We start from the raw sequence: 13,281 nt of genomic DNA, 5'->3' as shown, positions 1-13,281 counted from the left end.
CTTTTCCTTTGGGGCACCTCAACAAAGGGTTACAGTATCCTCCCTTACCTACCAGCTTGACTTGTTCCTCTCATCTCCCTGGCATCAACTTCTAATGCCCTGGTAATGTGGAGACACACTGAACTACCCCCAGTGTATGTTTGATAGTTGGGTGGTGTCCTGCTCCTTAGGGCAGGATTGGAGGCGACCCAGCCAGCCACCCAAGGAAGATACTAATGAAGCCCCTGCTTTTCGCCTCACCTTTTCAGGATCCCAACTCACCAGAGGCAGTTTGTGTTGAGAACATGACAAAGCCTCATGACAAAGTGAATGGGGGTGGGGCCAAGGAACTGCATGAAGAAACCAGAAGGTTGTGTGGAAGTAAGAGAAAGGATAGCAGCCTAGGGCTTTAGGACTGGCTGGAAACCAAGTTGAGTGTGGAGAGGATGAGGGGCAGAATAGTTCAGGACCTGAACAAAAGATCTTTGTAGACAAATGTTAGGCTCTGCAAATGGGTTCTGCAGCAGGACAGAGGTGAGATTCTGTGGTGAGGTTCTGTGAGATCTGACCACCTGGCCCCCGTATCTCCCTCCACTGGTGGCAGGTGATGTGCTGGCATCCCTAGGCAGCAGTGTATCTGCTTCCTGTCTGGGGCGTGAGCTGCATTTATTCTCAGAATGATCTTTATTGATAAGACTTGAGCTGGCCTTCCTATCATGGATGTGGAATACATTAGTGACCTTACAAAGTTGGTGGGAACAGATATCTTACCTTCTTAAACAGGAGTTTAGGAGCAGTGGGTCCCCATCTTTTGGACTAGCTCTTAACGTTACTTTTCCCCGCTGTAGTGTAGCACAGCCACTCCCCTTCACTGGGGGACCTCAATGAGTTAGTCAGCTCTCTTGGCCTTACATGTGGCAGTTGTTTTCTTGTTTGCAGGTGCGGCCGGGTGTGTGGCAACATTACTTCATGATGCAGCCATGAACCCTGTGGAAGGTAATGATTCCTCAACCTATCACTCTGTGGGCAGCTGCACCTGTATTTCTTTCCAGTTTGCAGAAGAAAGAGCACATCAGTTTTGGTGGGAAAGTCTGTTACCTTGTTTTACCACTAGAGGGTGCTCCCTCCATGTTTTTGGTACCTAGGAGGCACCCTCTTGGACAGGAAGCAGATTCACTGGGATTTTACTAATCCCTGGGGCTTCCCTAGAAAAAGATGTCTCCATGTGGCCTGTTTTTGGGCTTTCCTGGGAGTCTCCTTTGTAGTAGATTTGATCTTTCCTGAAAGTTTAGCAGATTCATTTTTCTTCAAAGAGGTGAAGATGGATTCTGACTTTTTTTTCCCCCTTATGATTTGCAGGAATTGACACTTAAATATATTGCCTTTCTTATTGGGATGAAGCTAGTTGGGATAGGAATGAAAGGTTAAATTGTAGAACTCAGTCCCTGCATTTCTGCTGGGATCTTGGCTTTTCAGTCGGAGGAAAATTCTCCAAAAACATTCTCCATGTGAGGATGAGCGAATACGAGGGGACAGCATCGTTGCCACATTCATTTTCTGTCTGGGCAAGGCCATGGGGTGGAAAGAGCCAAAGCTAAGCTGAAGCTCCTCAGAGTTCACACCATGTTATCTACTTGAGAGAGTGGGAGGTGTTTGAAGACTAAAGCCAACTATTTTTGGCTAAGAATCTTTTTGGTAGAACTTCTGTTTCCTCCCCTCTAGGAGGATCACCATCTCACATTTTAAAAGTTAGGTGCTCTTTGTATGTGAGGATTGGGATTCTTAGGGGCCTGTGTTCATAGTGATCACTATCATGGAGTCATTTCTTGTTGGGAATTGTTAGAGGGTAAGATCAGAGATAGGTACTTAGTTCAAGAAGACTCTCTGAAGCTCCCAAACCGTAGATATGTCCTGTGTGTGAACTGGCTGGCTTTACAGAAGTCCTGATGGAAGTGGGTTTATTGTTTTTTGACTCATTACCAACTGTCTGCCTACTCCTTCCCCTCAAAAAAGGGAAGCTGACTTCTCAGGTTAGCCAGCAGCTCACTCAAACTTTTTTCTCTCTCTATTCCATTGGCTGATCTGCTGACTTGGGACTCTGAATCTGGATACTCTCCATCACCGGTTGGCTGCTGTCACCATTTCCTTCCCTGTTGATGGCACTGCTAGTGGTCAAGCAGAGGATGCAGATGTACAACTCACCATACCACCGGGTGACAGACTGTGTACGGGCAGTGTGGCAAAATGAAGGGGCCGGGGCCTTTTACCGCAGCTACACCACCCAGCTGACCATGAACGTTCCGTTCCAAGCCATTCACTTCATGACCTATGAATTCCTGCAGGAGCACTTTAACCCCCAGAGACGGTACAACCCAAGCTCCCACGTCCTCTCTGGAGCTTGCGCAGGAGCTGTAGCTGCCGCAGCCACAACCCCACTGGACGTTTGCAAAACACTGCTCAACACCCAGGAGTCCTTGGCTTTGAACTCACACATTACAGGACATATCACAGGCATGGCTAGTGCCTTCAGGACGGTATATCAAGTAGGTGGGGTGACCGCCTACTTCCGAGGGGTGCAGGCTAGAGTAATTTACCAGATCCCCTCCACAGCCATCGCATGGTCTGTGTATGAGTTCTTCAAATACCTAATCACTAAACGGCAAGAAGAGTGGAGGGCTGGCAAGTGAAGTAGCACTGAACGAAGCCAGGGGTTCAGATGACACTGCTGCATCCTGCTCACATTCTCTGTCTCCTGGAGTGCTCCCACCTCAAGTGGAGTTAGAAGGAAGGTAGAGGGGCTCTCCCCCAGGATTTTGGTGTTTTGACTAACACCAGTTCCTGCCAACCTCTGTTGCTACCACCTTTCCTTCCAGGCCCTAAGCACGTGCAGCAAAGCACACCACAGCACCTTTGATAACCTCTCTCCATCCTGGGCCTGATGACCTGCTCTAGACTGTTATAGAGGGATAAGCAGCTCATTCCCCTGGTTCCTAATAAAAAGCCTTTAAATTAAATGGTTTCATTGGGTTTGTCTTGCTAAAGGGGAAGTGAAATGCTGTTAACTGTTCTTGACTTTCCTTTAAGCATAAATCAAGGGACCCAAAGGAAAGGTTTATTGAGTATGTCTGTAGTTTTTGTTTTCTGCTGATTTTCATGACAATTTAAGACATTAGTGGTAGGCCCCAAGCAATCTCCCTGATGGCTAGAACAACAAGCCCTTGACAGATCCCAACCAACCAGACGCTCCAGATCCCCACTATCTTCCCTAGGGCGGTAGCGCAGCACAGAAGAGGCAGATCTCTGCTCTAATTCGCAGCTCTGCCTGCAGCAGTGCTTTACGATGTGGCACTTGGTTTTCCATTTTAGTTGTGAAACTCAAATTATTCAGTGAAGCTGCAAGTCCTGAAGATTACATGGTAAATAATACATTTCATTTTAAGGCTTTCACAGAGTACTTGAGCATGTGTGATCTCATTTGAACCTCACAAAATCTCTGAAGTAGGCAGTGCAGGTGTCATTTCTATTTCACAAGCAAGAAAGCTCAGAGGCTGTGACTAGTCCAGAGCCTCATAGTCAGTGCAGAAGTGGGACCCCAGCCCAAGTCTTTTGACCTCACAAATGAATCTAAGCGTGGCTTCCTACAGATGGGAAGTGAGTGGAGGGCATCTCACATCTACGGCCATCTGCTGAGGAAGCTCCCTGCCTGATGACCAGTTGGGCTCTGCTTGGAGACTTTTCGGAGACGGGGCTTTCCCTGTGCTTGGTGGGTCAGTGTGTTCCTTTTTTTTTTTTTTTTAATATCACCAGTTATTAGCAAGTTCTTCAGTACATAGAAATATACCCCTCTGAGTCTTCCACCTATCCTTGTTAGGTCATCTGCCATTCATTCATTAACTATTGAGTGTCTCTGTGGCAAGCACTGGTGTTGGAAATACAATGATAGATAAAACAATCCCAGCCCTCAAGGAGCTTACTGTCTGGAGAGGAAGATACATGGAAACAGGCAATTACAAGATAAAATGACAGGACAGAAGATAGAATAAACCTAGAATACTCAGAAGACAGAAGGATACCCAGCATAGCCTTGGGTGACCAGGGTAGACATTTGGAGGAAGTGACATCTGAGGTGACACCTGGAAGGCAAATGAGCTAACTTGGTGAAGAGGGGAGGGGTTATGTTCTGGGCAAAGACCTGGAGGTAAGAGAATTAAAAAATATTTGGGATTCGGTGTGCAAGTGGTTTGGTAGGACTGAAACAATCTGGGCAAGACATGCAGCCTGAGAGCCAAGCAGACACTGGGTCTTCAAAGCAATGCTATGGAGTTTAGATTTATCCTGAAGGCCATGCAGAAGCATTATGGAGTTTTAAGCAGAGGTGTGGTGTGATCAGATTTACAATTTAAACAGATCACTTAGGCTCTCTGGAGAAAGGATTAGAGGAGCAAGACTGGACAGGCAGGCCAACTGGTTAGGAGGCTGCTAAGGCAATCCAGGCAAGTGCATGGTGGTCTGAAGCAGGACTGTGGCATGGAGCCGGGAGCCACGTTAGGATTGTAGAAGCAATACGATTTGGTCACAGAGTAGCTCTTGTCCTCCTCCCACCTGACAGTCCTTCAATATCTATGGAGAATCATGTCTGAATGCACTTGAAAAAAAACTGTCGAGAAACCAGCAGGGTCTCCTAAGCTTTATTTAAGTAGGCTATGCTGCCCCTCTGATTTAGCGTGGAGAGGAGAGATATTAATAGTGCTAAGCGGTGGTTGCTGAGTAAAAAGAGTGTGATGATATCATTGTAAAGGTCATTTCAGAGGGTTTGCTAGTAAAAATGTAATTGAGTAGCTGCCTCCCAGTATGGACTGAGCAAGAGAGCAAAGGGATGGCTGTCAGGACCTAGTCTCTGCAGTTGGCTTTACAGAACTGTCTGGCATGGTATCTGACACACAGTAGGCACGATGGCAATAAGGCTTGTTTTTCAAGAATAGAATGTGGGGTAATTTCTTAAAGATTGGTAGCCGCTAGAGACCACTTCAGCTCTAATGCTGTTCACAAATAATGAGAAAAGAATACAAAAGTGATCTTCCAGCCTCCAGTTGTGCTGTAGCTACTGGAGGACATTTAGTTTGGAATCTGGACAGGACACTAGGTTCTGCAAGTCTCTTGGCCCAGTCACTAGAGGTCAAAGAGGAGATAGAGGCAGAATAATGTGACAGGTTGAACATTAGCAATGCCAGTGACTGGATACCTGGGTCATTTCCAAGGGGCTCAGCAGACCCAGGAGAACTGTGGGTGTTTGGGGGCATCCCCAGGTCCAGAGCCTCTGTGGAAAGGCAGGTAGTTCATGTGACACCTGAAGAATCCAGTACCAAGCCATCATCAAGTGGCCAATTCCTGCACAGTGCTATGTGTCAGGGAAAATGAGAAAATAAGTCACAATTTGGCCAGAGGAAAATGTTCTTCATTGGAGAGCTGAGACCAACATGAGTGAAACAAACTTATAATAACACAAGACAGTATATAGACATGTACTGGATTATACAGAAATTAACAATGAGATTTAGAGACAGGAAAGATAAGTGTAGGTCAGAGTAAACAGAGAAGAAGTTGGCTTTGATGAATAGAATTAAAAAATACTTTGGTAAAAGCCAATAAAAGTTGAATCATGCTAATTTTAAAAAATTTAGAAAGCATAGATAAAAAGAAAATACTTCGAATCCCATTACCCAGAGAAGACCTTCTAACAGACAGAGCTTTGCAGCAATGACATGGATAGCCTTGCACAGCAGCGAGCTCTCAAATACAGGAGCTGGGGCTGGTCAGCCCTGCCAGGGATGCTATATAGTGAAGTTGAGCTCCTGGAGGGTTGCAAAGCAAGATGACCTCTAAGAAGCCTCCTAGTTCTAGATGTTCTCAGGGCCAGCCTCAGCCCCACTATCCTGTAACCTGCATCCTGGTCTCCAGGCCAGATCTCTTCAGTGCCTGTCAGGAGATGGTGCCAGACTGTCTCACCACTCTGAACTTTCTCTCTCCACCAACCTATCTACTCTCCTTTTGATCATTCAGATTCTACCTACCCATGGCAATGTTTCTGATATTATAAAGGTGCCACAGGGGGCCGGGCATGGTGGCTCGAGCCTGTAATCCCAGCACTTTGAGAGGCCAAGGCAGGCAGATCACTTGAGCCCAGGAGTTCGAGACCAGCCTGGCCAACATAGTGAAACCCCATTTCTACTAAAAATACAAAAATTAGCCAAGGGTGGTGGCATGCACCTGTAGTCCCAGCTACTCGGGAGGCTGAGGCACAAGAATCGCTTGAACCTAGGAGGCGAAGGTTGTAGTGAGCCAAGATGGTGCCACTGCACTCCAGCCTGGGTGACAGATCAAGACTCTGTCTCAAAAAAAAAAAAAAAAAAAAAAAAGTGCCACAGAGGACTTATTGAATAAGCTATTGATATTATTGAACATTCATACAATGAAATGTGGCATGCCATTTATACTGAGATGATGGAAGAAAATTTAATGTGGAAAGATAAACACTGTATTCTGTTACGTGAAAGAAATTGGTTATAGTGAGATATTTTTGAAAATTACAAAAAAATTATACATAGAAAAAATAATGATATATACATCAACATACTGGATGTGCAGTATTTTGTTATTTTCTGGAATCTTAGACTGGTAAGTGGAGAATAAGTTCTGTTGGAGTCACACACAGTATTCCCCGCATTGCCACCACTGCCACCATCACCTCTGCCACCCTAAGTAGAAAGGAAAATGTTTACACTTCGAGGCACTTAAATCTTTCTGTAATTTCCACCTGCGATAGTACCTTCTGCTTGCTGGGGCAGCACAGAATCAGACTAATCCTTCTCTCTGACAGCCCTTCAAAAATATTAAGAGAGCTGTCATATCACCCTGGGAGGGGTCAGAGCATGGAGATCCTGAAAGCTAGGCAAAAGAGTTTAGACTTGACTTGGCAGCTAATGAGGAGCTCTTGTGGTTCTTGAGCAGGGAAGGACATAACTAAAGTAATATCTGAGGACAGTTCAACCAGCAGCCCAGATACAGGAGACCCTGGAACAGGGAGAGCCTGAGCTAGAGACAGGGACTCTAGCAGAGGGGCTACTGTCATCATTTAAACAAAGACGAACCTGAGAAAAATTGTTACAAGATGAAAAGCACCTGGCGATGGTTTAGACATTCATGTGGGAACTTACCTGTAGGTTGTCTTGCACTCATCTGACTGTTTTGTCTCTCTAGATTAAAATCCAGAATCATGTATTTCTGGAATCACCCTCTGTCTGCACTGCACATAATGGATGCACGATAACTACTTGCTTCCCATGGTCAGACACCAAGACTTGTCTGGAACGTGATGGTACTGGGGTTAGAAATGAGCCGTTTCATTTCACAAACATAGATTGAGCAGATGGGGGCACTGGAGTAGAGGCTAGGCCTATGTGATGATCAGTTTTATGCATCAGTATGGCAAAGCTACAGTCCTCAGTTATTTAAACACTAATTTAGGTGGTGGTGTCACCTAGGTGATGATGCAACTCAAGCAGAAATTATGGTGCCTAAACAAAGGCAGTGATGGAAAGGAGAGGAAGAGACAAAGTGGAGGGATATTTAGGAAGTTGATCAACTGCACTTGGCCATCAGATGTACTTAGGGTTACAGAGAAGGAGGATTCTTGGATGGCTTGCAAATTTTAAAAGGAAAACCAGTTTTTTGGATAGGAATAAGAAATATAGTTATGAACATGTATTTGGGGACTGAGTAGATTTTCAGGATCTGCAATATGGATGTAGAAATATACAGTATAGAGGTTACAGCTTAGCCATAGAGGGGATAGAGAAAGTGAGCATTTAAAATAAGTACTCTTTTAACCTCTTTAAAAAACACACACATAAAATGCACAGCTGGATGAAATTTGACATATATTTTCTCCTGCGTAACTACCACGCGGACACACAACAGTTCCAAAACCCCAGAAGACTCCTTTGTGTCCCCTCATAGTTAATATCATCCCTCAAAGGTAACCAATATTCTGATTTCTGTCATTATAGATTAGTCTTGCTTGTTCCTGAACTTTGTAAAAATTAATTCATACAGTATATATTCTTTTGTGTCTGGCTCAACATTATGTCTGTAAGATTCATCTATGCATGTGCATATAGCAATTTGTTCTTTTCCATTGCTGTGTAGTTTGAATATTTATGCATTTTATGTATCCATTCTCTCATTGACTAATACACAACCCAAATATATTTGGGTTGTATATTTGTCATGGTTCTCCAGAGAAACAGAACCAATTATATATGTTATATATAACCAATTATATGTATGTATGAGAGAGAAAGAGGAGGGATATTTTTTTTTTAAAGAAATTGACTCACATGGTTGTGGGGGGCTGGCAAGTCCAAAAATCCTGCTGCTCTGTAGAGCAGCAGGCTGGAAACTCAGGCAGAGTTTCTATGTCACAGTCTTAAGGCAGAATTCCTTCTTCTCTGGGAAACCTCAGTTTTTGTTTTTAAGGCCTTCAACAGATTGGATGAGGCCATTATGGATAATTCCCTTTACCTAAAGTTAGTTGATTGTAAATGTTAATCACCTCTACAAAATATTTCACAATAACATCCAGACTAATATTTGACCAAACAACTAGGCACCATTGCCTAGCCAAGTATACATAAAATTAACCATCACAGGTTGCTTCCAGTGTTTCACTATTTCCAGTTTTTACTACTATAAACATTCTTGTACCTGTCCTTTAGTGGAAAGAAGCACTCTTTTCCATTGGTTAAATATGAAAGCAAACTTGATGGGTGACAGAGATATATGTGTTTAGCCTTAGAAGACACTACCAAAGTTCCAAAGAGGTTGTAGCAATTTGAATTCCCTCCAGCAATGTATAAGAGTTCCAGCTTAGCAGCCGGGCACGGTGGCTCACGCCTGTAATCCCAGCACTTTGGGAGGCCGAGGCGGGCGGATCACGAGGTCAGGAGATCGAGACCATCCTGGTTAACACGGTGAAACCCGTCTCTACTAAAAATACTAAACAATTAGCCGGGCGTGGTGGCGGGTGCCTGTAGTCCCAGCTACTCGCGAGACTGAGGTAGGAGAATGGTGTGAACCCGGGAGGTGGAGCTTGCAGTGAGCTGAGATCGCGCCACTGCACTCCATCCAGCGTTGGTGACAGAGCGAGACTCTGTCTCAAAAAAAAAAAAAGAATTTTCTCTTACATAACCCCAATACATTTATGGAAATCAGGGAATTTGTAACATTGATACAAAATGCTTATCTGAGCTATAGTTTATATTTAAATTTCACCAATTGCTCCAATAGTGTTCTTCATAGCTGTTTTTTTTTTCTGATCCAGCATCCAATTCAGGATCACACATTGCATTTACTGTTCATATCTCCTTAATCGTCTTTCATCTAGATCAGGTTCTCAGCCTTCCCTTATCTTTCATGAACTTGATTTTTTTTTTTTTTGTTTTTAGATTACAGGCCAGTTGTTATGTAGAATGCCTTTCAGTTTGGTTTGTTTGATGCTACCTCATAATTAGATTAAGGTTATACAGTTTTGGCAGGTGTACCATAGAAATGATATGGAGTCCTTTTCAAGGCAGTGAGGTCAGTGCATCCCTTTATTGGTATTGTTAACTGTGATTAAATGGTTATGGTTGTGTTCATCAGATGAACTCACCATGGAGTTACTAATTTTCCCTTTGTAATCAATAAGTTATTTTCATGGAGGTGCTCTGAATCTATGTACATATCCTCTTCTTCATCAAACTTCTACCCACTAGTTTTAGCATCCATTGATAATTCTTGTCTAAATCATGGTTGCACAAAGATGATATTCTGATGCTATCATTTCTACTATAAGAGAGAGCTATCCCTTCTCTTTTATTATATTCGTATGAGCTCATAGATTATTTTATTCTATGGCTATTCTATAGTGATATTACCACTGTAATATTGTGGTATAATACTACTGTGATGATAATAAATAATTACCATTATTTATTCTGATGTTCGAATAGTCCCAGATTTGGCCAATGGGGGTCCCTTCTGATTCCTGTGTTCTTTTTCTATATCTCCATTTTTTAAAAAGCACTTCCTTGCTTTCTGGCGCAACACGATATTCTAAGCTTATCTTGTACTTTCCCCCTCTCAGTCCTAGAATTAGCCATTTCTCCAAGGAGCCCTAGTTTTTTTTTTTTCAGTACAAAATGGTATTGAGAAACCAAGATCCGAGTGCCAGGTATACTCAATGCTACTGTAGTGTCTACTTCTAAGCCCTTTAGCCCACAGAGCTAAGAAATATACATATTTTATCTTAATTTCTACATCTGTACACACAGACACACACACACACACACACACACACAATCATGGATTCATATAGATACCTCCAGTTCCAAGTCAACACCACAAAATTCATTTTAGTCCTCCCTTTCTCCATATTTATAACTCTCCTCTCCAACTGCAAGTACTAGCTTCCAATATCCTCAGTACATTTACTCATTTGCCCAACTCTACAGCACACAAAAGGTATTTCAGAATTGCTGACCCATATCACTACAGAAAAAACTCCTTCTAACTAGAATTAAATATTTGTTGGGCTTGTTTGGTTTTATCCTCCCTTCAGCATCACAATATTATTTGTTTAAAATAGAGTTATTTAAAATGAGTTAAGCTCATTTCTTTTTTTTCACGTCAGGTAACATGCTGATGTCTTAAGGTTTGAAAGAGGCACATCTCACATGTGTGTGAAAACCCAAATCATCATGTTCATGGGCTACAAAAGGATGCATTTGTTTCTATTTGTATTCCATTCTAAGTTTCTTCCCCCTTCTCATCCTTGTTGACTATTTTTTTTTTTAATGGAGCTTGTGGATTTTGTGGATGGGATTCACCGGATCTGTAAACCCCCTGGAGTTTTATGCAAAATATTGAATATGTCTGCCTTTGGAGCAAGGGTAGAGAATCCATAACTTTCATAAGATTCTTAAAATGGTCTTTAACCTCAAAATTTAGGAGCGCAATAGAGAAGAGCAGGAATCCAGGGACCCTCTAAGAGGCTTCCCACTAGTGGGGTAGGAAGTTCTGCCAGACTGTGAGACTCTCAGGACAGACAGGATCTTATCTTATATCTCCACTCCTGAGCATGCACATAAATGCAGAGGGAACAGAAACCAAAGGAAAATAAAAGAGAAATGTGGGAGCAAATCTGTACCTTGAAGCAAACTCAGGATTGCTCTTTCTTTCTAAGCATTTCCCCACCAGTGACATCAGCTCAGACGTCTTAGATTCTGGGCCTCCCAGGGCATGCCTAGAACCACACCACAGTGTGGGTGGGGACACAGCCTGGGCATCTGTCTATAGGCATACATAGAAAAATAAACTAGGCCAGGTGCGGTGGCTCACGCCTGTAATCCCAGCATTTTGGGAGGCCAAGGCAGGTGGATCACAAGGTCAGGACTTCAAGACAAGCTTGGCCAAGATGGTGAAACCCTGTCTCTACTAAAAATGCAAAAAAAGTAGCTGGGCATGGTGGCGGGTGCCTGTAATTAATCCCAGCTACTGAGGATGCTGAGGCAAAGAATTGCTTGAACCTCGGAGGCGGAGATTGCAGTGAGCCAAGATCACACCACCACACTCCAGCTAGGGCACAGAGCAAGACTCCATCTCAAAAAAAGAAAAAAAAAAGAGAAAAGAAAAGAAAAGAAAAATAAACTAGGCTGGGCACGTGGTGGCTCACACCTGTAATCCCAGCACTTTGGGAGGCCGAGGCGGGCGGATCACCTGAGGTGGGGAGTTCGAGACCAGCCTGACCAATGTGGTGAAACCCTGTCCCTACTAAAAATACAAAAATTATCCGGGCGTGGTGGCATGCACCTGTAATCCCAGCTACGCGGGAGGCTGAGGCAGGAGAATCGCTTGAACCCAGGAGGCAGAGGTTGCAGTGAGCCGAGATCGCGCCACTGCACTCCAGGCTGGGCGACAGAGCAAGACTCTGTCTCAAAAAAAAAAAAAAAAAGAAAAGAAAGAAAGACAGAAAAAGAAAAAGAAACTAGAAGAAAAACCCCAGTTCATTGCAAAGATACTGACCCAGTGCTCTGATTTACTCCCTGCACAGGTTTCTTTTGGCTGCAAGGCCTCTGCCAAATTGGAGAACAAGAGCAATTATACCTGAATAGAAAAGCCATGAGTCATGAAGAATTAGTCCCCTGCAGGCACTAACTGAAAGCTTTCCCTGGGTATAGTGGGAGGTAGGGACCCCCACTGACATCTAAAACAAGATGGTTCATTGAAGGGTGGCACTGCTCCTCGGGGAGCTTCTGCTGCTAGAGAGGGGCCTAGGAAGGCAAATAATAAGGTGAGGGACTCTTGGTCAAGGAATATTCTCCCTGGATTGCCTCCTTTAAACAGTACGTTCCACTAAGCGCAGGTAAAGACAGAAGAAGATGCAGTCCCTGCCACAGGGCTGAAAGAACGTTTAGAAAATCAAGTGTGAGCAAAAGCCAAATTGTACAACACAAACCGAGCCCACACTGGCTGAGTGATCTGTGGGGTGGGGTAAATCAGAGGAAGCTCCCAGAGGAAGGAGGGGTATGAATTTTGAAGAAGAGTTGAGCCTGAAAAAAGAAAAGAGGTGAGACAAGGGCATTCCATCTGGCAGTCATGGCTCAAGGAAGAAGCGGAGGTATGGAGGAGAGGCAGCTTGACCCTGAGAGCAGAAAAGGGAGGTCTTGCTTCAAAGACCAAATTGGAGGGGACTGGAGTCCTATGCCTGTAAGAGGCATTGTTCTTCAGGAGAAAGAGATCGTGTGTGGGGCTGACTTGAGGAGTAAGGAGGATGGCAAGAAGTTACTGAGGTCCCCTGGGACCAGGGATAGAAAAATTTACCTGGCTGGACAGGTGACTGTGGGATCGTGTATTAATCCTATCTACTAGCAGATGAATAAAAGATGAAAATAAGAATTGACACTTTATAACACTCTGTGCACTTATATCACGTTTTCACATGTAGCATTTTTTACAAGCAACAATTGAATTATAATTCTTGCACATCTATTATGCGCTGATCATTGCGGGTAGCTGCTCAGGTGAGCCTCACAACCACTCTCTGCGGGAAACATAAAGGAAGCCATGTACTATCACTTGATATCATGTGCTCTAAATTTGCTCAAATGTGAGTCTCATGAGAACCCTATGAGTCAGGTGTGGCAGGAATTATTATTCCTGTTTTATAGATGAGAAAAGTGATGTTGAGAAAGGTTAAGGCACTTG

The 13,281-nt window shown here is 43.8% G+C and overlaps 1 protein-coding gene and 1 non-coding gene across 4 annotated transcripts in view; one reads left to right on the top strand and one right to left on the bottom strand.

Moving 5' to 3' along the window:
- SLC25A28 (solute carrier family 25 member 28) overlaps nucleotides 1-2,993 on the top strand; it is a 48,031-nt gene extending 45,038 nt beyond the window's left edge. For all 3 annotated transcript variants that reach the window (XM_054503570.2, XM_054503567.1, XM_054503568.2), the window contains exons 3-4: nucleotides 919-975; nucleotides 2,149-2,993. In XM_054503570.2, coding sequence (XP_054359545.1) covers nucleotides 919-975; nucleotides 2,149-2,666 — 575 coding nt within the window. In that variant the 3' untranslated portion in view covers nucleotides 2,667-2,993. The remainder of the gene's footprint in view (nucleotides 1-918; nucleotides 976-2,148) is intronic.
- A 7,704-nt stretch (nucleotides 2,994-10,697) lies between these two features.
- On the bottom strand, nucleotides 10,698-10,798 carry LOC129007033 (small nucleolar RNA U13). The gene has a single exon (XR_008492212.1). It is a non-coding gene; the product is annotated as a small nucleolar RNA U13 (small nucleolar RNA).
- Nucleotides 10,799-13,281: the final 2,483 nt, after the last annotated feature.

Source organism: Pongo pygmaeus, chromosome 8 (assembly GCF_028885625.2).
Source record: "Pongo pygmaeus isolate AG05252 chromosome 8, NHGRI_mPonPyg2-v2.0_pri, whole genome shotgun sequence".
Lineage (NCBI taxonomy): Eukaryota > Metazoa > Chordata > Mammalia > Primates > Hominidae > Pongo > Pongo pygmaeus.
The sequence above is the reverse complement of the archived record's forward strand: the minus strand, read 5'-3'. Positions and strand labels throughout refer to the sequence as shown.